This window comes from Hemiscyllium ocellatum, chromosome 36 (assembly GCF_020745735.1).
Source record: "Hemiscyllium ocellatum isolate sHemOce1 chromosome 36, sHemOce1.pat.X.cur, whole genome shotgun sequence".
Taxonomy (NCBI): domain Eukaryota; kingdom Metazoa; phylum Chordata; class Chondrichthyes; order Orectolobiformes; family Hemiscylliidae; genus Hemiscyllium; species Hemiscyllium ocellatum.
The window spans coordinates 30,272,638-30,299,560 of NC_083436.1; the positions used below are offsets into that span (position 1 = coordinate 30,272,638).

Consider the following 26,923-nt stretch of genomic DNA (forward strand, 5'->3'; position numbering starts at 1 on the left):
GACATAAAAATCCAGGCCAATGGCTCTGCTATCTCCTCCCTAGCTTCCCATAGGATCCTGGGGTAAATGCCATCAGGCCCAGGAGACTTATCTATATTCATCCTTTCCAATATTCCCAAAACCTCTTCCCTGCATATTTCCAGGGCATCCATTCTAATTATTTGTGATTCCATATTCACATCAGCAACAGTGTCCTGTTCCTGAGTGAATACTGATGAAAAGTACTGATTTAATGTCTCTCCAATCTCCTCCGCCTCCACACACAACTTCCCACTACTATCCTTGACTGGACCGATACCTACCCTAGTCATCCTTTTATTCTTGACATACCTATAGAAAGCCTTTGGGTTTTCCCTAATCCTACCAGCTAAAGACTTTTCATGTCCCCTTCTCGCTTCTCTTAGCTCCCTCTTTAGCTCCTTCCTGGCTACCTTATAACTCTCAATCGTCCCTACTGAACCTTCACGCCTCATCTTTACATATGCCGCCTTCTTCCCTTTCACAAGGGACTCCAATTCCTTACTAAACCACGGCTGCCTCACAAGGCCCTTTACACCATGCCTGACTGGTACATACCTATCGAGGACACGCAGTAGCTGCTCCTTGAACACTCCCCACATCTCATTAGTGTTCTTCTCTTGAAGCCTGTTTTTCCAATCCACACATCCTAAGTCATGCCTCACTGCATCATAATTTCCCTGCCCCCATATCTCCAGTCAAGATGGTCACCAGGTTTTTTTTCTGGCAGGTGGGTAGGGGGCTCTTGCAGATGGTGGTGCTTGCATGTATCTGATGATCCCGTCCTTCTAGACGGTATTGGTTGTGCATTAGGAAGGTGCTGTTGAAGGAGCCTTGATGAATTTCTGCAGCGCATCTTGTAGATGGTACACACTGCTGCTACTGAATATCATTGGCAGAGGTTGCAAATGTTTGTGGATGTGGTGCCAATTGAGTAGGCTGCTTTGTTCTGGATGGTGTCAAGCTTCTCAAGTGTTGTTGGAGATGCACCCATCCAAGTAAATGGAGTGGAGAATTCTATCACACTCCTGACTTGTGTTTTGTCAATGGTGACAGGCTTTGGGGAGTCAGACGGTGAGTTACTCACTGCAAGATTCCTAGCTTCCGACCTGCCCTTGTAGACGCAGTATTTATATGGCTAGTACAATTCAGTTTTTGGTTAATGAGAACCCCAGGCCGTCAATAGTGGGAAGATAGATGTTGATGCCATTGAATGTCAAGGGGTGGTGGTTAGATTCTCTTTTGCTGGAGAATATCATTGCACAGCATTTGTGTGTAGCATGAATGTTACTTGTCATTTCTCAGCCCAAACCTGGAGATTGTCTATGTCTTTCTGCATTTAGACATGGACTGCTTCAGTATCTGAGGAGTCGTGAATGGTGATGAACATTGTGTAATCATCGGGAAACCTCCCCACTTCTGACCTAATGATTGAGGGAAGGTCATTGACGAAGCAGCTGAAGGTGGTTGGGCCTAGGACACTACTCTGAAGAACTCCTGCAGGAATATCCTGGGGCTGAGATTTCTGACCAGCAACCACCACAACCATCTTCCTACGTGCCGGGTATGACTCCAAAGAGAGCTTTCCCCGATTCCCATTGATGTGTTTGGCACGCTTGATATCAAGGTGTGACACACTGACCTCACCTCTTTTGTCAGTGTTACCAAACCTGTGACCTCCAATAGCGTGAAAGAGGGAGTTGAGCAACGGATGCATGGAACACTTGCAAGTTTCCCACCAAGTCACGTACCATTCTGACTTGAGATGGCATGGTGATACAATGGTTAGCACTGCTGCCTCACAGGGACCCAGGTTCAATTCTAACCTCAGGTGACTGTCTGTGTGGAGTTTGCACATTCTCCTTGTGCCTGCGTGGGTTTCCTCTAGGTACTCCGGTTTCCTCCCATAATCCAAAGATATGCAGGTTAGGTGAGTTGGTCGTGCTAAATTGCCCGTCATGTTCAGGAATGTGTAGGTTAGGTACATTAGTCAGGGGTAAATGTAGAGTAGGGGAATAGGTCTAGGTGGGCAACTCTTCAGAGGGTCAGTGTGAACTTGTTGGGCTGAAGGGCCTGTTTCCACACTGTAGGGACTTTTTGGTTCTGTGACTTGGAATGACTATCACTGCTACTGGGCCAAATTTTTGGGACTCTCTGCCTAACAGCACAGTGGTTGCATCTTCTCTCCCTGGACTGTTATGGTTCAAGGGAAATTGCGATGGACAAGTAATGTTGGCCTAGTCAGCGATGCTTGATCCCCAGAGTATGAAAACCACCCATTTCCACAGCAAACACTTCAGATGTGAATAATGGAATAAAATTCAGGCTTATCAACCCTTGAATCTGGCACTCAATCATGTTAGAAATGAAAGGCCAAAGTTTATTCCTTTCTGGAGTAATTGTGGGCCAGCTGTGTCACATGTTGATTAAATAGCCACTCCCAGCAAAAGGAAAGCTCACTGAGTCATGTGCCATTCAGCTTCAGAGCAAATTTCTCAGCCAATCACAGGCCTCATCACTGAAGTCCAACTCACCAAATGCTGCCAGCCATTTGGACACAGGCAGCTTCTGGGTCCTAAAGACCATTGGGCAGGGATCCAAGCATGGGTCACCCACCTTTCCATCATCTGTGCCCCCTTTTGGAGTAAATGGAGGCCCCCCACCCAAACCTGGCTGTCATGTCACCTTGGTTACCCTGTCAGGATACCAGTCACAGTATTTCACTGGCTAAGATCTTTAAGTCAATCGATGACCAAGAAAATGCTAAAGAGACTCAAGTCCTTTTTTCTCTCAAAAGCCGATTGATAAGACTATTCCTCCTCATTTCAGTCCTTACGCATCGTCCCTTTACTTTGATGTTGTGTTCGCAGGTCCTAGTCTCTCCTACTAGGGAAAACCTCTTTGTCACATCTACTCTATCTCAGTGTTCTATAAGTTTCAATCAGATTCCCCCCTCATCCTTCTAAACTCCATTAAATACAGACCCACAGCCCTCAACCACTCCTCATATGACAAGCTCTTTGTCAGCCCCAGGATCATTCTTGTAAACCTCCTTTGGACCCCCTCCAATACCAGCATATCCTTCCTTAAATAGGGGGCCATAACTGCTCACAACATTCCAAATGCAATCTGAGCAGATGCTTATACAACCTCAGCAATACATCCCTGCTCTTGTATTCTGTAACAGTTCAAGGGAAATTGAAATGAATGCTAACATTGCATTTGCTTTCCTAACTGCCAAGTGAACCTCCATGTTAAACCTTAAGAGTATCCTGAATTAGGATTCCCATGTCCTTTGTGCTTCAGATTTCTGAAGCCTTTCCCCGTTTAGAAAATAGTCTATGGCTCTACTGCTATCATCAGCCATCAACTCTTGCCTTTAAACTCCCTCATGTTACAACTCTTTCCAACTTCAAAAGTTTACGTGTTCTGCCTTTGGCTAACTTCTCCAGCTTTTCTGTTTGTTCCCACAAGTCAGACTGACACTTTGTGACACATTTTGGCCTCTTCTGCTACATTAAACGTGTTGTACAATCAACATCATATTAATGCTGTTTTCTTTAAAGGGTTTAAGATCAAAACACAACTAAAATTGTGATATATGACATGACTTTATGACGAAATTGATACCAACGTGCCAAATATGCTATTAATTAATAGATAAATGCCTTTGGGCTTGGATTGATTATAAAAAGCCGAACTGTTTCCTTACATTGCACACTAATTGACCTTCTGTTTTATTATTCGAAGTGTCTGTCTCCCTCTGCTGGATCTGTATTTATCCTACTTGAAATATTCAGAAAGTCAACATCAATGAAATTCCACGAGCTTTTTAAGAAAATGAAAGTCTGGGAACTCGCTAGAACACTTTGGGAAAGTCTCATATCAAAGAATACTAATGTTTCTATTAAAATAATTCTGCCAGGCTAACCATCTACAAATAACATTATCCACCTCATTAGTTAGTGTCCAGCAATTAATAATGACTTGTTTATTGTGGTGAAGTAGGAAAGTGTGTGTTAAGAACACATTTCCTCACTCACAGGCTAATAAATTCATATAACGAATTGATAGAAAAATGCAGCCAGTTTAAATAGGTTTAACATGGAGACAGTGCTCTCTACTATCCCCACTTTTAACATGTCAGTGAAAAAGCCTCAATTGAAATTTGATGCATTGCTTCCACCAAGTGCAAGAGAGAGTGCAGTAAAGCAATTAAAGATTGATCGCCCTGGGAACAAACCAATGCTTGCTTTAAGGTACAGGCATGTCTGGCTGCACGGTCGCTTTCTGGACTACAACGCGCAACAAATTGCAGAGCCAAGTGAAATTAGAGAATACAATGGTGTTGAAAGGACGAACAGACAGGCACCTATGAGTAGCGCTGGTTTTAGGCATTCCTTTTCTTTGTTAATAATTAATGATAATGTGAAAAAGAACTGTCTCAAGTTTCTGTCGAGGTGCTTCTAATCTACGCCAGGATCCTAGGATTGACTACAGTGACAATGCACACATGTTCCAAGCTGGGATGCCTCCAGTTATTCTGCATGCAGCTGTGATTGGCTTTGCTTCCACTACACACTGAGACAAAGGGGAGAGCAACTCCAGGCCACTGAACACATGGATGAAAGCTGGGAATGGCTCCAGTCACACAGCACACACGGGCCAGATCGATATTGGCCCCAGTGACATTGTTTGGTATAGGAACTTGCTAAATGGGGAGAGAGGAGAAACAGGAACTGGGGTAGACCTTTAAGCTCCTTGCATCTGCTCCACCATTCATGTCGATTATGGCTGATCGTCCCCATCCATGTTATTATCCTGCACAATACCCGGTATCTCTTCATATCTTTAATTTCCAGAAATCTGTGGTCTTAAAAATACTCAATGACTAAGCCTATACAACTGTTCCTATACAGTAAAGAATTTCAAATATTCACCACCTTCAGTGAAGAAATTCCTCATCGTATTTTTAGATTTATCATATTTATATGATTTTCTTTTCAGAAATGCATGTTGACTAAATCTTATTATTGTTTTTAATGGTCTGGTTATGACAGTCCTTATAATAGGCCTCATAGATCCCATCAGCCTCACAGGTCTCTCCTGCTACTAATGCCATGTTAGCACATCTGCCATGCCCTGCTTTCTCTTTTGCTCCTTTCTTAAAGAACGAGGTTATGTTTGCTAACCTCCAATCTGTAGAAATCCTTTCACAATCTACGGAATTTTGGAAGATAATCACAAATACATCCACTAGAGTTATAGCCTCCCCTTTCAACACTCTGGAATGTAGACCACCAGATCCAGGGAATTCATTAACTTTCAGTCTCGTTAATTTATCCATTATCACTTTTTCTAAAGCTAGTTCCTTTCAGCTCCTCATTCTTGCTCGTCAAATTAGTTCTCTAGTATTTGTGGCAGGTCTTCCGTATCTTTTTTCTGTGCAGACAGACACAACGTTAGGAAATTTCCTTGCCCTGATTTAATGAAAAACACAATTAATTATGGTGAGAATAAAAATAATCAAGTTCTCAGCATTGACCAAAACTTGCGTGATTTTTCTCTTAAGTATAAATGGTGACTTCAGAAATTTACCTGAGAGTGGAGACTTTTATTTCCATGCACTCTCAGCTCATTAAAGCCCAACTTGACCAATTTATATGCCAGTTCCAATTCTTAACCCCTCCACCGAGAAGCTGGACAATGCAAAAACCTAACAGGTAAAACAAGGTGGGTATCTCATGGCAGCAGCTTGAATGCCCGTCCTGGCGAAGGGTCTCATCCCAAAACGTCAACCTCTCCACTTCCTGATGCTGACTGCATTCTTCCAGCCTCCGGTCTGTCTACCTTGAATGCCCATGCCAGCCAATGCTTCTTCTGCACAACTCTATCTTTGTCAACCCTGTGCTCACATACCTCGGGACTGGAGAATGATCAGCCTCAGCACTTCCTTATACCTACTGTCAGATAAACTCACTTCAGACCTTTAACATTCTACTTTGGACACTTACAACTTGTGGTACTTCAACAATGTCACTCTGCAGGAACAGGCATACATCTGCACAGGACGTTCTTGTGCTGACATGGACACATATATCTTAAGGCTCTTAGCGTGTTTTCTTCATGCATGCTTACTATAACGCTTTCTTGGAGGCTGCCTTTCTCTGTCTGCGTACGTCATTTTCCACACGCATGAAGTCTTTAGTGAATAAGTACAAAATGCCACTGAAACAATCACAGAAAATATTGGAGAAACCCAGCAAGTCTGGCAGCATCTGTGGAGAGAGAAACAGAGTCAACATTTCGAGTCTGGTACGACTGTTCAGAATTAAGTTTGAAAATCCAGATACTTATTAAAAGAATTCACTGTTTAAAACAAAAACTGAACCAAAATCAAAGAACGTTGATCCTATTAGCTACATCTATATCTTATTCAGTCAAGTTAAGTGGCTACGTTAAAGTTGTCTAAAGTAGAGTAAAAACAGTAACAAATGCTCAGAACCAAAGTACATAACTCAAATTTCCTTCCACACCAATATGACTTACATTCCCATAAACTTCAGTCAGGTACTTATCAGAAAGCTGAAAAATGTGTTGCTGGAAAAGCGCAGCAGGTCAGGCAGCATCCAAGGAGCAGGAGAATCGACATTTCGGGCATGAGCCCTTCTTCAGGAATGATTCTCCTGCTCCTTGGATGCTGTCTGACCTGCTGTGCTTTTCCAGCAACATTTTTCAGCTCAGATCTCCAGCATCTGCAGTCCTCACTTCCTCCTACTTATCAGAAAGCCACTTGGTCTGAATACTGCTTTAATGTTAACTGTAAGGAATGAGATTTTGTAGACTTTGCATCTACTTCCAGCAAGGCTGTCCCTTCAGTGCACCTTTAATCTTCGCAGTTATAGACTCCCACTTCATTACAGATGTTGCTAGTTCATGTCCACTTTGATCATAACTCCTCTGGTTTTAACATTCTTTAACTCTGGAATCTTGCATCAACATGACTCTCTTCTCAGCTTGGCTATCCCTAGAGTTTCAATTCACAATGGGAATCAACTCTGTTCAACTCTTGTAACCAACATTTCAACTGAAGCCTTTGTGAAAGATGTTTCATGCACTGAGCTTGTTTCTAAATTAATATGTAAAAGCCTGCTTGAGATCAGGGTCCAACCTAGTAACCTACTCACACCAATAGTTAGCCTCTTGTTAACCCTTGGTTCCTCTATGGTGTTAGCTCTCAGGCAGTTTGGTCACATGATCAGCCATGGAAGCAAACAGTTGGCTATAGAAATCATGCTTCAGAGAAACCTAATCACTAACGGGCCCATTACCCCAGGACAACATTTGGTTAGGCCACTATTGGAATACTGCGTACAATTCTGGTCTCCTTCCTATTGGAAAGATGTTGTGAAACTTGAAAGGGTTCAGAAAAGATTTACAAGGATGTTGCCAGGGTTGGATGACATGAGCTATAGGGAGAGGCTGAATAGGCTGGGGGTGTTTTCCCTGGAGCATCGAAGGCTGAGGGGTGACTTCATAGAGGTTTATAAAATCATGAGGGACATTTCCTTGGGGTGGGGAGTCCAGAACCAGAAGGTATAGGTTTAGGGTGAGAGGGGAAAGATATAAAAGGGACATAACAGGCAACATTTTTCATGCAGATGGTGGTGCATGTATGGAATGAGTTGCCAGGGGAAGTGGTGGAGGCTGGTACAATTTGCAACATCTGGATGGGTATATGAATAGGAAGGTTTTAGAGGGATTTGGGTCAAGTGCTGGCAAATGGGACTAGGTTAATTTGGGATATCTGGTCGACATGGAGAAGTTGGACCGAAGGGTCTGTTTCTGTGCTGTATATCTCTATGACTCAATGACAAAATATGAGCCTTTTACCTCTCAAATTACACAAGCTATCACAACATCTTCAACTGCACGGTTTCCTGACCCATTTGTGGTGTACAGTGATGCAGATTTTTAAGACCATAAGAAAAAGGAGCAGAGGATTGGTATTGTTGTTTGTCCACCATTATGTGTCACTTATATAAATGGATGGTGATGGCCAGTATGAAGAGACATAGCTTTAAACTGAGGGGTGATACATATAGGACAGATGTCAGATTCAGTTTCTTTACTCAGAGAGTAGTAGGGACGTGGAATGGACTGCCTGCAACAGTAGTAGACACACAACTCTAAGGGCATTTAAATGGTCATTGGATAGATATATGGACGAAAATGGAATAGTTAGGTTAGAGGGGCTTCAGATTGGTTTCACAGATCAGTTCAATATTGAGGGCCAAAGGGCCTGTACTGTGCTGTAATGTCCTATGTTCTTATGTTCTACTCTACTGAGCATCATCAGCTTACTGCACAAACTAGGATTTGCTACGTCAAACAAGGCAAGCACAAACTGGCTGGGCTGAGAAGGGAGGTGGAATGATCAGGGAGACGTTGGGCTCACTGTTTCACCACTGACCACAGGGATGTGTTCATCAAATTCTACAGGGTCACTAGTCTCAGTGTTAGCATTGCAGGTTCTGTGCAGGGTAAATCAGAACAGTTCCAGTTGATTGAGAGACAAAAAAAAACCTGCAGATGCTGGAACCCAAGATAGACAAGCAGGAGGCTGGAAGAACACAACAAGCCAGGCAGCATCAAGAGGTGGAGAAGTCAAAGTTTTGGGTGTATCCCTTCTTCAGAACTGGGCGCTGGGGGTGGGAGTAAGGAGAGCTGCAGATAAAGGGTGGGGAAAAGGTTTTGTGTGGGTAGAGAGGCAGAGTGCTGAGATAGTGATAGGTGAACACAGATAGAGAGTACGGCCTGATTGGTTGATGGGAAGAATGAATCCGGTTGGTAGCTGGAAGGAAGGGTCAATCAGAGGAATGGAAGGGGAGGAGCTAGAAAAGGAGTCGGGGAATGGGTGGGAAGGTTATTTGAAATTGGAGAACTCAATGTTAAGTCCTCTAGGCTGCAGGCTGCCCAGGCGGAAGAGGAGGTGTTGTTCCTCCAATTTACAGTCTGATTTGCTGAGGCGATGGAGGACACCAAGAATGGCCATGTTGGAAAGGGAGTGGTTGGGGGAATTTAAATGGTCGGTGACTGGGAGGACCAGTCGACCCTTGCAGACCCGGTGAACCATTCCCTAAGTTTACATTCCAGTCTCCCCGAGGTACAGAAGACCACATCAGGAGCACCTGATGCAGTAAATTAGGTTGGAAGAGAGGCAGGTGAACCTGTCTCACCTGGAAGGACGGTTTGGGCCCTGGAAGGAGGGGAGGGGGTGGTGTGCCAGCAGGTTTTGCATCTTTTCTGGTTGCAGGGGAAAGTACCTGGGGTTCAGGGGGGTTGGTGGGGAGAGTGTTGGGGAAGGAAAGGTGTTCTTGGTAGAGGGGTCTAGTTGGAGTTGTCAGAAGTGTTTAAGGATGATGCGTTGGATGTGGAGATTGATGGGATGGTAGGTCAGGACAAGGGGGACTCTGTCTTCATTGTGTTTGGAGAGATGGGGAGGTTTACAGCAGTAGAGGGGGGAATGGAGGTGGTGTGGTGGAGGGCTGTCTGAATGACAGAGGTGAGGGGAGGAGGCGGGTGGCATGTTTTTCTAGCTCTTCCTCCTCCTTTCCACTCCTCTGACCGACCTGTCATTTCTGCAATTAACCAGACTCATTCCTCCCATCGACCAACCAGACCATACCCTCTACTTGTGCCTACCTATCACAACCTCACAACTCCACCCCTCCCCTCAAACCCTCCCCCATTCCGCCTTTATCTGCAGCTTCTACACTCATCCCTAGTCTTGAAGAAGGGTTACACCTGAAACATCGACTTCTCCACTTTCTGATGCTACCTGGCTTGCTGCATTCTTCCAGCCTCCTGCTTGTCTACCCCAGAGTTGATTGAGAGCAAGTGATGTTCAATGGACTTTGGAATCTTGAGGAATGGTGGTGGTGTCCCTACCTCTGGAACAAGAGACTGAAGTTCAGGCATCACATGCTTCGGAGGTGTGTCATGACATCTCTGAACAAGTTGATTAAAACAGGAAGAGTTGGGTTTTTCCTCAGTGAGGAATTGAGCTTGTGGACAGGTAAAAGGTCAATAAGAGAACAGTAGAAGCTGGTGTTTGGACTGTACTATAGTTTTACAATAATACTGTATAAAATCTCAGAGCCTTGATTAATCTACGGACACCAGCCTATTAAACATTAAAAGCATAATGTGGGTGACATGGAAAATTTTGACGTTGAAAGAAAAACCTGATAAATTTAATTTCCAATTCCTTTAATAACTCAATTTTTTGCCTGGTCAATCCTAAGTTATATTAAATAATATTTTTGAGTAATTATCTAATGTTTTTCTTTCTTTATTCATTAACAGGCGCTGGCTAGGCAGCATTTATTGCCCATCCCTAATTGCCCAGATTGCAGTTGAGAGTCAACTACTTTGCTGAAGGTCTGGAGTCACATGTAGGCCAGACCAGGTAAGGATGGCGGCTTCCTTCCCTAAAGGACATTAGTGAACCAGATGGGTTTTTCTGACAATTGACGATGGATTTACAGTAGCTGTTAGATTCCTGAATCCAGATATTTATTGAATTCAAATTCCACCTTTTGCCATGGTGGGATTCGAACTTGAGTTCCCAGAGCATTACCTGGGTCTCTGGATTAACAGTCCAGTGATAATACCACTAGGCCATCACCTCCCCAAGTGCCCTTTAAAAGTATGGCTTGAGATTACATTTTATGGATTCGAGTTTCTGTTAAAGAACATCACTTACTGGGAGTGCCCCCAAGGAGGTACCAGCTTTGGTAGGTCTGCTGGATGTTACACCTGGCCCAATGGATGTTACACCGGGCCACTGGATTTTACGGCTGGCCCGATGGATTGTACACCTGGCCCACTGTATATTACACCTAGCCCGATAGATTGTACACCTGGCTCGATGGATTTTATACCTGGCCGATTGATTTTACACCGAGCGCGATGGATTTTACGGCTGGCCCGATGGACTTTATACCTGGCCCGATGGATTGTACACCTGGCCCACTGTATATTACACCTAGCCCGATAGATTGTACACCTGGCTCGATGGATTTTATACCTGGCCCGGTGGATTGTACACCTGGCATGATGGATGTTACACCTGGCCCACTGTATATTACACCTGGCCCGATGGATTGTACACCTGGCCCGATGGATTGTACACCAGGCCCGATGGATTGTACACCAGGCCCGATGGATTGTACACCTGACTATGGATTTTACACCAGGCCCGATGGATTGTACACCAGGCCCGATGGATTTTACACCTGACGATGGATTTTACACCTGGCCCGATGGCTTGTACACCAGGCCTGATGGATTTTACACCAGGCCCGATGTATTTTACACCAGGCCCGATGGATTTTCACCAAAGGAGACAGGATCCAGGAGTCAGGGATCCCTTCTGGTCGCAAACTCACCCTGAAAATATTTCAGATTCTGGTGGAGGCTCTAAGATAATTAGTAATTAGTCTGGAATGATAGCTGAATAGTGGCTTTTATCAAAATTCGTTCATGGGAGTAGGCGTCTCTCACTGGGCCAACTCTTATTTCCCACCCCTAATTATTAGGAGTTAACCACCTTGCTGTGGGTCTAGAGTCAATGTAGCCAGACCAGGTAAGGTGAGCTGTTTTCTTTCCCAAGGGACAGATGGAACCAGATGGGATTTCTCTCGATAATGCTTTCATAGTCACCTTAGACTCTTAATTCCAGACATTTTTTAAAAAGTGAATTCAAATTCCACCATCTGCCACGGTAGGATTCAAACTCCATGACAACATACACATGGAGAATTGGAAGCCGGGATCAGGGAGAGAAATGTTAATGATAATGAAATGTAATCCCAGTAGAATAGGAGTACTTCAAAACTTCCACTTTTAACGACTTTAATACATCCAATTAACATCCGAGTGATTACACTTTTCAGCCATTCCAATGAAAAATAGCACAGTTATAGTCACACAGCATCATCCTATATGATGTCGCCATTTTATTTCATCATAGGGTTATGGAGAAACACTAAGAAAGTGGGATTGAGGATTATTAGATCAGCCAGTGTCTTGGAATTTTGGAGTGGGCTAGATGGGCTGAATGAGCTGAAAATGTGTTGCTGGAAAAGCGCAGCAGGTCAGGCAGCATCTGAGGATCTCCAGCATCTGCAGTCCTCACTTTTTCCTAGATGGGCTGAACGCTCTACTTCTGCTCCTACATCTTATGGCCTTATTTGTTTCTAATCTGAACCGATCCTGGCAAGAAACATTCAGACCTCAGAATTAGTCTGGGGTAAATGTATTACAATAGGGTTGGGGAATGGGTCTGGATGGGTTACTCTTCCGAGGGTCGGTGTGGACCTGTTGGGCCGATTGGCTTGTTTCCACACTGTAAGGATTCTATGATGATGATGAATTTGTACCAAGAGCTTACCCTGGCAAACTTTACCTCAAATGTATTTTGAATCATTGCATTATGTATTATTATGTAGACTTTAATCAGATGGCCAATTAATTTACCCCACCTTACGCTGAGACTGAGATAACAGACAGTAGCAAACATTAACACAAGGATAAACTGGCACTTATTGCAGAAAACATGAGCTCTGTATTATACACGTGTACAGAGGGATCTAAAATATAATTACACCTGATGAAGCAGGATCAAAACTGAAGGAGCTGGAGGTAGGAACAGAACGATAGGGTGGAATTGGGGATATACATGAAGGACAGCAATAGGAACTTGCCTGAAGAAGCGAGAGGTGCCTCAGAAGATATCTGATGGGTTTGGGGGAGTAAAAGGCATTCTGTGCAGGAGTCCACGACTAATAACTGACAGGCATTGAGGTATTGAAATATTTTTAACCAATTATTATCCTGAAGTTCAATTAAGAAATGAAATGCTGATTAAGATATGATCATTTCTGAGCTGCTGAGAACGTGGACATGGGAATATTTGGATAAGTGTGTGGATTATAAGGTTAAATAACTAATAGCAAATTACAAATCACTTATCATTAAGGACGTTGCAGATCCTTTACCATGAAATTAACCAAACTGGGTAAAGTCCATGTTAGATTGTATTGTGTCTTGTCGATTCGATGCTATTTGTTTCTGTCTCAGACTTTTTTTTAAAAAGTCATTCAACAGGCACAAGAGAATTTACAAACTTAATTACTTATTTCCTGACTAATATTCCTAATAATTAGCTCATCCTTACTACAGAATCTCTGATCAGAACTGGTCACTTTTTTTTCAACTCCAATGTTTAAAGCAGCCTTTCACAAGATGCTTTCTGCTGACTGAGCATAGCTCATTTATTTATTTCTGAAAATGTACTGTATATGGTTTTGAGAATCAAAGCCAAATGTGTCATTTTCTGTGTAGCAGGGTGATTTAACTTTTGGCTATAAAACAGAATTTGTAGTTTTATTGCCACAATTAACAAAGTCGGACCATGAGATGTTTCCCTGTGTCCATGAGACGCAGAGATTCATTACATCCTAAATTACAATGTTAAGCTTTATTTGTCTCCAAAATCAAATGGGTTAATATAATTTTCATAGATTAGCATTAAGCCATAAGGTGATTTATTAAAGGACGGGTTGTACTGATCCACTGGTAGGCGCCAAGTTTCTGTTAAACTTTATTGAACAACCTTTTGTCTACAAAAATAAAAGTGTCATCCATCTTCTTTTCGATCCCCTCGGGCAACACTTGATTTCTAAAGAACACTTCCATACTCTCAACCATTTTTCAAGATATGTCACAGCCTGTTTTAAATTAAAGCTTCTTTCAAAGTCTCCAGCTGCTTTAAACACACTTCAAAGTGACAGCACCCAAGAAGGAGGGAAAGGTTTGATAACCAGGGGGCAAGTTTTGAACCATTTTGCGAGGGAAGACTTCCAAGAGTGGGGCAGAAGATAAATGATAAATGCACTCACAACCATTTGGCCTGAGCAATAAGTATTGGCTGATGCTTGACGTCTCATCTTACTGTCAGTAATAATTTAAGTCAGAAAAGTTAGGTGAAATTGTTCACTGTATCCACCTCAAATAACAAAAGTGCCATAATTTACTCACAGGGCTGATGATAAAGGATGTGGACTGAAATCTACAATCAGGTCATACAGCAATTTCAGCCATCTGATTTACAGAAATAATGCATCAGATCCAAAACTACTTTGTTCAAACTCTATTCGTTCATCCAGATAAGGCAGTGACAAATATCAACGACAAATCAATGCTCCTGTCGTGGTTCAGCATCAGCACTACCTGAAATTACAACGTCACCCCAAAACTGGTGCCATTCCCTTTGTCATCTCGTCTCCCTGACCCCAAAACACCCCAGGATGCTACCTGCAAGCGATGTGATTTAACGAGCGAGTCAAAATGGCCACCAAAAAAAGTGATTCCAAGAGTTCATACATCGACCCATAAATTCAGAGATTTGCTATTGATAATCAGATTGGAATTGTGCCTGCTGCTAACCTTTTCCAAAGACAATCCTGGGATCAGTGGAAAGTTCCAACATCAATGAGCAGGTACAGCGACATTGCAGTAGGCACAGAGAAGGTATAGCTACATGCCATCCCCTGGCATGGACTGGTAGCTTATTGTCAAGGCTGGCAGGAGAAGGACTACTGATATCCAACTCCAGAATCAGTGAGGAATGGTAGAACAACTCAGGAAGGTTGATTACAGGGTTAACTCAATCCATTCCAGACTTGCCCCTTTTTAATACACAATCACTGAATGCAGCATTAGATGTTGCGCAGAAAAGGCTAACTCTTTGAAGTTGTCCAACATCTTCCCGTCAGAACCATATCAAGGAGTGGTCGAGGGCTCCGGCTCTGCCCTGGATGGAGTTTGGAAGGGTACGAGGAGAATCTGCTTGAAATTTACAGAATACTGAGAGGCCTGGATAGAATGGACATGACGAAGATGTTTCCGCTAGTAGCAGAGACTAGGTCCCGAGGGCACAGCCTCAGAGTGAAGGGAGGACCCTTCAGAACTGAGATGAGGAGGATTTCTTCAGCAGACAGCGGTGAATCTTTGCTGTAGAGGGCTGTGGAGGTCAAGTAATTGAGTGTCTTTAAGACAGCGTTAGATATGTTCTTGATTATTAAGGGTTAAGAGAAGAATGGCATATTAAATATGATCAAATGGCAGAGCAGACTTGATGGACCAAATTCAGCTCCTTTACCTTATGCTCTAAGCCTTGCCCAGTGGCTATAGAAAAAGTCATAGCCATAGATCCAGGGAAACTGAAGGAGGAGTTAAGAACATAGGTGACCGTCACAAACTAAGAGCATCCAGACTTTTCTAACATCAATGCTGGTAAGAGTTCATTCTCAATTTGAAGGTAGTATGCAGAACAGTCAATCCCTGGATTTTTAGAATTTACACATTCTGCAGAATGGACTTTGCTCAATATATTTCCAATGTGACACACTGCATAAATCATGCAATAACCAAACAAACTGCCAGCAAAATTACCTTCACACAGGTTTACTCATTTACACAAGTTGACATATAAACCATGTACTTGGGTAACCGCAATCTCTGCACCTCCCAGTTCCAATTTAGCTAAGTTTTCTATTCATTTACTGGAAAAAGCCACATATAATAGACAGGAACAGCTTAATTAAAGGGAGATCTTCCCAATTTTAACCCTTTTGTTCATAATGGGAGATCACTCTTCCAATTTTGCAGCTAGGATCTGTGTAGGAATTTGGAATACATTTATTAGAATAGAATCCCAGGAATGATGCATATGTGAGAGGGGTTACCCAGCACATTGAGGAAGTTGGTAACATACAAAAAGTATAATGCTCCCTCAGGCCTGCTTACCACGAGAACAGAGAGGAAAGAGTTAGTTAGTTTGTTTGTTAAAACTATCACCCATCTGTTTTATGCATCAACACAATACTGATTGAGATAATGACATAAATCCACCAATATTGTTTGGGAATAATGTAAAAGTCCACAGTGGACATTATCTTGGCAACCCCTAAAGGTTTAAAACCTTCACTTAATCATCAAACTCAGAATAATAATCTTCAAAGAGGTGGGGGAGTTTGGAATGCTATTCGAGTATGCAGTGTAGCACAACAGGGAGGTAACATTGCAAAAGGTTTGAAATGGTGGCGTTTTCGGGGGACTTACAAAGCTGGAGCAAATAAAGCATACCTCCACTTCACCTGAAACCACACATTAACACTCCAATTCCCTGTTTGTAGGTGGTGCTGCAGTGGTGAAAATATTTCTTTCAATGACATTCTTTGCCTGTGGTCAAACAGGAAATTATCCAGGTGAGGTCTTAAAGACCTACTAGGGGTTTCCTTGCTGGAGTACATTTTAAGGCATTCAAGGGAGTTCTGTATTTTAGATGTCCACGTGAGAGTAAAATGAAGAATATTTATCCAGACTTTAGTGATTGAGGATCTGTCGAAGTGGATGGAATTAGTCTGGTACCTTCAGAAAAGCAGGATCTGCAATAAAGTTGGGGATTCCAGAGTTGCTTGTTGAGATTAGATTCCCTGTAGTGTGGAAACAGGCCCTTCAGCGCAACAAGTCCACACTGACCCTCTGAAGAGCAATCCACCCAGACCCATTCCCCTACATTATACCCCTAACTAATGTACCTAACACTATGAGCAATTTAGCACGGCCAATTCACATCTTTAGACTGTGGGAGCAAACCATGCAGACACAGAGAGAATATGAAAACTTCCACACAGACAGACACCCAAGGCAGGAATCGAACCCAGGTTCTTGGTGCTGTAAGGCAGCAGTGCTAACCACTGAGCCACCAAGCCACCCAGGGAGAGAAGCAAACATGTCCCTTGATGGTGGAAAGAGAATGCAGACAGTTTAAATGTGGACCTTCTCAAGAAAGGGGCTGCTGCTGAGGAATAGGAATCGCATACTGAAGGATGGATCGTACCTGGTGTGGAGGGTATATTTCTATACATACATAAAACTAACCGACTTTTAAAAGGCTTGCACCATACTGCTAACACACTGGAGGCAGCCTGAACAAGCTCAGGGCTAAACTTACACTGCTCTGTGGACAGGCTTTCCGCTGACCTGGCTGTCAAAAGGCAGACAGAGATCTCAGATGGAGTTCTGGATCAGGTATGCCTTGAGCTTTTAGAGTGGGAACGTTTCATACGCCCAAGGGAAGAGGCTCCTGGTGGGCTTTGGAGGTGAACAGGAGTGATCAAAGGGGTTTAGCATCTCGTAGGGGTAGTCGAAGCTGGACTGGTGGGCCCAAAGCACACAGGAAACTGCTTCCACCCCCAAAATGATGTGCCTCCTCCTCCTTTCCAGTCCCTTCACTGCACGTAGAAGAAACAAAATAGCCCTGACACACGATATTTTCCAGCATTTTGTGGCAATGGAAGTGAATTGGGAGCCTTAATGCTCTCACCAGACCTCAGCATGGATGTTAATGGGGAATGTTCCCACACCCTATATTACGGGAACAGGTCAGGGGTGAGCACAAAGGTAGTAGGCAGGCAAATTGAATTATATAAATGCTTTCCCTGCCCTCACCCTGAAAACACAGCATGGCGGGGGCAATAAGGTCCAGGCTCAGGTGTTTCCATACACTGAGCTGTCATTGGAAGAGTGTAAAGTTGATGGAGGCACAACTAGTGACAGGAGCGATGCCTACCTGAGCTTAAGGTTGGACTCACAAAGACTCAGCTACAAAACCTCGAAAGTGCTCTTATTAATATGGTAGAAAATCCTGGTTCAATGGAGAGGCAGGCCAGGAGTAGCACTAAGTATATCCTGGTGAAGCTATAACACAGTACTACTTGCATACCAAACAACAGAAGCAGCATGTGATAGACAGGGCTAAGAGATCCCACTATCTACGGATCAGACCTACATTCTGTAACATCCAATGGTGGTGGCCAGATGAACAATTCACTGGAACACATGCTCCACAAATATTCCCATTCTCAACCCAACACATCTGTACAAAACAAGGTTGAAATATGTGATATCAAAAAACTGTGGCTGTAGTCCCTGACAACATTCAAGAAACAGCACTGAAAACCTGTACTCCAGAAATAACTGTGCACCTAACCAACTGTTAGTACAACAATGGCATCTGTCTGGCAACTCTCCGTGAAAACAGAATGCATTTTAACAGACCTATTACTGTTTGATCAGCGTACTCTCAATCATCAGCAAAGTGTTGGAAAGTGACAACAACTGTGCTATCAAGTGGCACCCATAACCTGCTCACTAATGCTCACTTTGAATTTCACCAGGTGAGGTGACAGTAACTGCATTTGGTATCAAGGCAATACTTAGCACAGGGTGACATCATGAAGTCTCAGCAAAACTGAAGTCAATGGGAATCGGAGGGACACTCTCCAGTGGCTGGAGTTATTCTCACCACAAGGAAAGTTTTGGTTGCGCTTTGTTGAGGTCTGATATCTCATTCTCAGGACCTAATTGTACAAGCTCCTCTAGCTAGAGTCCTAGGCCCAACCATCTTCAACTACTTCATCAGTGACCTTCCCTCCATTATAAAGGTAAGAGTTGAGGATGCTTACTGATTGTACAATGTTCAGCATGATTTGCAAATCCTCAGATACTGAAGCAGTTCAAGTCTAAATGTAGCAAGCCCTGGACAATAGCCAAACAACATTTGCGCCAGGCAATGAATGTCTCCGACAAGACAGAATCTAACCATCACTCCTTGACATTCAATGGAATTACCAACGCTAAATCACCCATTATAAACATCCTGGGGATTACCATTGACCAGAAATGAAACTAGAATAGTCATAAACATAATGCAGCTACAAGCGAAAGTCAGAAACTAGGAATCCTGCAGCAAGTAATTCATCTCCTGATTCCTCAAAGCCTGTTCACCATCTACAAGGCCACAAGTCGGCGTGATGCAATTCTTCCTAATTGAAAAAATGCACTCAAGAATGTTTACACGATTTGGGCAAGTCTGCTTGCTTAGCATCCAATCCACCACCTTAAACCTGCACTCCGATCACCAGCAATATACAGTGGCCGCAGTATGTACCATCCAAAGATGCACCTCTGTAACTCACCCAATCTCCTTCAAGAGCACCCTCCAAACCCGTAACAACTATTACCTAGAGGAACAAGGTAGCAGATGCATGGGTACATCATCACCTGCAAGTTCTCCTCCAAGCCATTCAGGATCCTGACATTGGAACCTTATCATTGTTCTTTCATTGTGGCTGGGCTAAAATTCTGGAATTCTCTTCCTCAAAGCTCTGTGGGTATACCTTCACCACATACACTGCAGCGATTCAAAATGGCAGCTCCCATTATCTGCACAAAGGTAATTATGGACCGGAATAAAAACTGGCTTAGTCAGTGAATTCCATATTCCATGAACAAATAAGAATGGAACTCTGGAACATTTGCAAAGCTGTAGTGTGTACATCTGAAGATGCTGCAAGCAAATTGTCCTGCACTCTGGTCAGGATGTTCTTTAAATATGATATTTTGTTCTGGTCACAAGGAGGCTTGGAGACATATAGTGCTTCGGAAGAAGTCCGGAGAAGAGCTACAATGCCAATTCATGGTATCAAGAGTCTGAGTTGTAAGGAAAATCTTTTCTGTAGCCTTTAAACATAACCTTAAAAAAGCAATATTACAATTACATGAGGAAATCAAAAAAGTAAACCTGGAATATTCATTTAAATTTCAGATGTAGGACAAGGGGAAACAAGTGAAAGAAACTTTAAATTTTTTTACCAAGAAAATGTTTCTTCAGACAGAAAATTGGAATTTCTAGTGTTGAACATCAGTAAATTATCGAATCCCTACAGTGTGGAAGCTGGCCATTCAGCCCACATCAACCCTCTGAAGTGCACTGCATCCAGACCCACACCACTGCCCTAACCCTATATTTACTATGGTTAATCCACTTAGCCTGAACATCCCTGAACACTATAGACTATTTAGCGTGGTCAATCCACTTAACCTGCACATCTTTGGACTGTGGGAGGATACCCACACAGATGCATGGGAGAACGTGCAAACTCGATGCAGACAGTCACCTGAGATTGGAGGAATCAAACCCAGGTCCCTGGCGCTGTGAGGCAGCAGTGCTGACTACTGAGCCACCATGCCACCCAACATATAAAACAGAATTGGAAGTTACAAAGAAAAGACCAAAGGATTTGCTGAATATGTGAATTATGATGGGGTTAAATGTCCTTCTTTACATTTACTTATTGTGTGATACTCAGATTTTTAGCGTTTTTCTGTATCTACCTGGAGCTTAATTCCCTTATCTAAACTTCAGGCTTTCTTATCCAGGCATTTACTATGTGCTATAGATTAATGAATAACTGGAACTTTTTAGCCAGATCTTTAAGATAGCACCAGTTACTTTAGTGATTGTTCAGCATTATAAATCACACTGTTCAAAAGGAGTGAGCTTTTAATTTCTGCTTAGCTTTATCTTTTCAATCATTGCTCTGTAATTCACTAACTTGGGTGCTACTTATTAAATGTTCTTTAACTTTCTATGACAGAATTAATACTCGGAAGGATTAAAGGTTTATCCTTGATCATATAATTCCAACAAAAGGCTATCCTTAAAAGAAACATTAATCAGAGAGCACGGTCTACAAGCTTACAACCCTGTTTTTATCTCATCGGCCTCATCAGATGTGGTTGTCCAACTGGCAGTGTGGGATCAGGAAAGTTATCATCTAATTAAAACTGGAGAACATATTTAACTTTTTTCACTGAAGCGTAGGAGATTGAGGCGTGACCTTATAGGAGTTTATAAAGTCATGAGAGGCACAAATAAGGTGAATATTAAAGGTCATTTCCCTATTGTGGGGTGAATTTAAAACTAGGGGGCATATTTTTAACATGAGAGGAAGAAGATTTAAAAAAGAACATGAGGGGTAACATTTTATGTACTGGACTGCCTGAGGAAGTGGTGGATGCAGGTACAGTTACAACGTTTCAAAGATATTTGGATAAGTACAGGTGATCCCCACCCCCGTATCCACGGATGATATGTTGCAGGAACTACCATGGATGCCTGAAACTGTGGATAATAGCAAACCCCTATCATTTAAATGGGAAACTTATCCCCCACCCCAGAATTATTTCTGGAATTTTCCATGTAATATTTTTGGACCGTGGTAAACCTTGGATAACTGAAACCGAGGAAACCAAATCCATGGATACAGGGGTTCTACTGTACATGAATAGGAAAGGTTTTGAGGGATATGGGCTAAACGCAAGTAGGTGGGACTAGTTTAGTGTGAGAGCATGGTCGATGTGGACTGGGTGGACTGAGGGTCTGTTTCCATGCTGTATGACTATGACTTTATAAAGTCTGGCAAACTCTTCAAAGATTTCAAGATAATGCAGCAAATCTTGGTGATACAGGGTATTAACATTCACTGTATAACATCAAAGACCTTTTGTGAGATACTGGCAACTCAGAGCCTTTACTCCATTGTGACTGCGATTTATTTACATTCAGTAAAGAACATTCAATTTTAACATGTTGAAACATGTTGCTATAGAGGCATAATAGGATACCTGATGGGAGATTTTCACAAACAGAGTAGGCCGCATTCTTCTGAACAAAAATGGATCCTTGATTTTAACTGAAGCTACTGAAGTGTTAGACATTGCGGTCCCACTGTGCGGTAGGTCATTAGGCTCTAAGCATGTCTGTACCTGAATGAGCTGACATTGCATTTTGATACAAGGACAGCTTGGTTAAATATTATTGGTGCCGAGTGTGCAATCCATAGCAGCAGATTGGCAAAATGCAAGGTACGAGCAGACAGTTCAGGGCTACTGCCTTCCTGTGAAGGCGGACATTTTCTTCAACCCCAAACCTTATGGAACCCAAGTGCCTGACTGACAAAAGGAGAAAGTGGTGACTGCAAATGCTGGAGATCAGGGTCGAAGAGTGTAGTGCTGGAAAAGCACAGTCAGTCAGGCAGCATTTCCTGCTGCTCGGATGCTGCCTGACAGGCTGTGCTTTTCCAGCATCACACTCTTCGACCCTGACTGGCCAAAAATCAAGAAACAGGAGCAAAATGGAAGGGTTATCCTTCAGGTTCACTAGGAATTTCTCCACCTCCATTATTGATGGTGCTATCAATACAAACATTATTGAAGCATTAATAAGTTTGCGCATCGATCCTGATCATTAGATTACCATTGTATTTGTGCATTTGCATATTTGCTGCTCTACTTATTACTCTGTGGATGTGAAAACAGCAGGTAGATAGATATATGCACGAAAGTATGACAAGTGTAAGCATTGATTTGCATTACATAGAAACATACCTAGCTGTAAAAATATAAGAGACTATTTACATAGTAATAAAAAGTAAACATGGAGCCCAGCCCTCTGACAGTTTATAAAAATATAATTGAGTTCAAGTTCAAAAGTTAGACATTCAAACTATAAAATAACATTCACTAATGTCAAATATGGTGTGCTAAACATTACACAGTGCCAAAACCTGTACTGCCAAACACAGTAGTGTCAAAAGATGTCAATTATTTTACTGAACCACATACGGTTATTGCCAAAAACATCCTTGCTAAGTAATGCCAAACTAATTACTGTACAACTTAACATTAATGAATGCCAAATACTGTCAAATTAGATACTTGTTGAATATTTCATTATACTAATTTACGTTGCCCTTTCACAATGACCTTTCCAAACATTTATCCAATTCAATCCTATGACGCTGGAGCTTTGTCCCTGATCAAAATATTTTTCGGGTGGTAAATATTAACCATCGTTTCCCCTTGGCCTTTTTCACAATAATCATGTAATGATACCCAGAATTATATCTAGCCAGGCTCTGAGGCTCCAAGAGGGGGAGCCCTAGGCCCTAATTGGGTTTAAAACAAAAATTCAAACATTTTTGCTTCATGAATTTGGGATCCACTTGAAAACAGCAACTCATTCCTCTGGGGTCAATTTGTATCTTCAGCAGATTCATCTGTCTTCCCAAAACCCACCCCCACCCCTCCAACCTTCCTTCCTTTCTATAGTGTTTGCCCGTTTCAACAGACATGTCCATTTTGTCTCTATCTCCATCTGGTTTAGTCCCTTTGTCCCTGGTTGTGCCTGCATGTAACCAGTTTAGTGGCTGGGTCATGTAGTTCATGACAACGACAACTCAAAGACAGCTAAAGAAACAAAAGCTAGCTGACATTCAAATGGTATTCACTTTTTCTCAAATATTCCATTCTTAGTACGCTCTTCAAAGCAATAAAGAAAGTGTTTTTTTTTAAACTAACGAATTGAACAAATATTAACTCAAAAGAAACAGCTATAGGACGCACCGAGGCAATACTTATGCAGATAACAGAAGCAGGAGAGGCAAAAATCTGACACACAAATACAATATCTGATGGTGCAGGCACCCCAGAGGATTGCAATGTCACGTCCATGTTAATATCATTGTTTTGGTTTATTCAGGGAAGAAACAACCACTCTGATGAGATTCTCAAGTTCGTCTCTGTTTTACAATAAGTGGCTTTGTGAGGCACAAGAGTAAAATCAGTGGGCCACAGAGAAAGCATTCTGTGGACGTTTGCTTTAGGTTTAAGAACAGCAGGGCTGCTTCCACAATCTAGCATTGACAGTGGGGAAGAACTGAACAGCAGGACCACATCTTGGGAAGATGCAGGCATGCAACTCACAATGTTTTGAGCAAACACCTCTTTTTGACGAGCTTTGCATTGCAAGATCAACTCGAAGGTGCTAACAGCATGAACGATTGCAAAACGAACCAGTATTGAATAGTTAATCCATTCTGTTCTACTTGTTTTAACTCATCATTACAGTCAGCAAACAGCAACTAGCCATCTGTTTCAAACTATAAATTCTGGACAATAAGAAAATATATCTGTCAAAGGAAACCACTTCCCCTCGTTACATCTGGATCTACCTGCTTATTTCAGTGATTTAAGGAGCTAAACGCCAGCAGTGAATAAAATCAGACACTCACCTTGTTGGCAGCAAACACTAATTTGACATTTGGACAGCATGGGAAGTTTCCTGTCCAGGTGAGTGGTAGACGTGACTAGCCTGTTGCCCTGCAGCAGCACGTATTGCACAGCAACCCAATTCTTACTGGGGTTTCTGGCATTAACACAGTTGATTGCTTCAGTACTTAGTGCTTTCAAGCTCTTTATATACTTCTGAATTTTGTTCTTCACTTCACAAACATAAGCAAACATATTGAGGGACCCAAAATTTCACTGATCTTGCCCTCCAATTTCCACAGCAGATATGGCTTTCATTATTCACTGAAATTTGGAGCAAAAATGCATCTAGTGCATGAATGAATTGCTTCCGAAAATTTGTAGTCCATTTGTAGTGAATGCATTACAATTGAAGACATGCAGTACATTATACATGTACATTAATTTGAAAATTTACAATACATGAGTTTTTGATAATTTAAATGTGGATAATATATTTCAAACTGTTGTCCTTACTTACTAGTCATCCAAGTACTGATTAAAAACTGAAACACAGAATCAGATAGTCAGATCCACAGCAGATGACAAAAATATTACTGGTTAAAAGTAAATACTTCCTCTATCCTGACTAACATGGGTGGTATCTCCATGTACTGGGGATAAGTGACAAGAATGTGAGGCCGAGGAACCCATGTGAGAAATTTTGCTCCCACAGCAATCAAACCATAAATCCAATTTCACCAAGAGTTTCTTGGTCAGCCAGGACTTAGCCTGTGAGGGTGGACAAATCCAAGGAAAATCTGTGGCCCAACCATCAGGAACGAGGATAGGAGAAAAGATACAGACACCCACTACTCAGAACTAGAATCCCTGCACTGTGGAAACAGGCCCTTTGGGCCAACCAGCCCACACCAATCCTCTGTAGAGTAATTCACCCAGACCCATTCCCCTGCTATTCCACATTTACCGCAGACTAATGCACCTAACCTGCACATCCCTGAACACTATGGGCAATTCACCTAACCTGCACATCTTTGGAGGAAACCGGAGCACCCAGAGGAAACCCACGCAGACACGGGGAAATGTGCAAACTCCACAAAGTCGTCTGAGGCGGGAGTCAAACCTGGGGCCCTGGTGCTGTGAGGCAACAGTGCTAGCCACTGAGCCACTGTGCCGCCCCACCTATCTTGGCTGCTTGTCCTTCTGAGTTGAATTTTAAATGGAGCAGGGGAAGTTATTGCAGTCCAGAGTAGGGTGTGCTCAGGTGCTGTTCCCCCTCTGCCATGGAACTACAACAGAACACAGTGAAAATCCTGTTTATATCCAATTGATGAATCCCGTTAACACACACCAGGTTGACCCTGTTTGCAGGAGACCTGGGTTCAAGTCTTATCTGCTCCAGAGGTCCCTGGGCAGGTTGGTTAGGAAGTCTCGAGCCAGTGTTTTACATACAATAGGTAGACCCTGTTCACATGCACCAAGTGACTTCTGGCAAAGAATTCCTGGCCTGACAACAGAAAATTCCTGATGTTATCTTCACAATACAGCTTTGCTTGCTGAAAGATGGCCAGCGTGGCAACCAGGAAACACAAGATGAAGTTGTAATGGCATTCAATTTGAGGAGAGAGTTTGCTGGCTTACCTTGCATTCTCCGTTGACACAAATATTCAAAGATCCAGATTCACATGGGGTTCCGTCAATGACTTGAGCAGCATGGCGCACGTAGAACTTGTAACCAATGGCTCTGCAATTCAGCTCACATTTTTGGCTGTCTGTTACTGAACAGCAGGAAGAAACAGAATAACATGAGAGGCGGCATTTCAGTAGCTGGCTTTGGATATTTTAGTTGGGCCATTTATTAAAAGCAATGGCTTTTACACAGTATGCGCATGTACTAAAATTAGCGAAGAACAACTTATGGGTATTTACAATGTACAGGAGATCAATCAGGCACACTATGCAAAATACAACACGGTTTGAAATGTATCAGGGTTTAATTTACATTCAACCCAAACAACAAAAACAGCAAAGGGAGGGACTAGCATCAGATTGGAATCAAATTCAAGGAATATCGGAATAGCACAGGAAAATTGGAATGGAGGTGGAAGGTCACTCAGGATTTAAGTGAACGGCAGAGAAGATTCAAGGAGCCAAATCCTGGGCCTTGCCCAGGCCAGCAGCAAATCAAGGGCTGTCGACACTGTCGAAAAGTGTGGAGCTGGAAAAGCACAGCAGGCCAGGCAACATCCAAGGATGCTGTCTGACCTGCTGTGCTTTTCCAGCACCACACTTTTTGATTCTGATCTCCAGCATCTGCAGTCCTCATTTTCTCTCAGGCTCTTGACACTGACCTCAAAGAAGAGGCCTAGAAAGAACAAACCTACTTCTGCGTTATGGCTTTCCCCTTTTGTTGATCGTGTTTAAATCTGATTTTAAGTAGAGACATCTCGGTGTGCATCAACAGTCGGAAGAAATAAAAGTCACCGCCGTCCCAGATGACTGCCCTCTCATTAGTGTCAGGCAACTGGTGGTGAAGCTTTTTCTGAGGATCGTCAGGCCTCAGGCCAGGAGGAAAGCTGAGAATGCGGGTCCTTCATGGTCACCTCAGCCAGTGCGGAGATTAAGCCCATATTGTTGGCCTCATACAGCTTCATAAACCAGCCATCCAGCCAATTGAGCTAGACCCACCCCCTTGACAGCAAACAGCTTTGTAGACAACCGCATGGATATGTTCATTTATCAGCAAATAAAAAGGTAAAAGATCATTATGTATAAATTTCAAGGTGCTGAGGTAAATGTTACTGATCTTGAGATTCAAAAGTAAATTAAAGACAAGCTGCAAAGTGATAATGTTTCAGTGAATTTTTGTGTTTAATGC

General features: G+C 42.7%; 1 protein-coding gene across 1 annotated transcript in view; it reads right to left on the reverse strand.

The window, feature by feature from the left end:
- Positions 1 to 26,923, reverse strand: part of LOC132833291 (thrombospondin type-1 domain-containing protein 4-like) — a 456,799-nt gene that overhangs the window by 326,998 nt on the left and 102,878 nt on the right. The window contains exon 7 of the mRNA XM_060851456.1: positions 25,687 to 25,823. Coding sequence (XP_060707439.1) covers positions 25,687 to 25,823 — 137 coding nt within the window. The remainder of the gene's footprint in view (positions 1 to 25,686; positions 25,824 to 26,923) is intronic.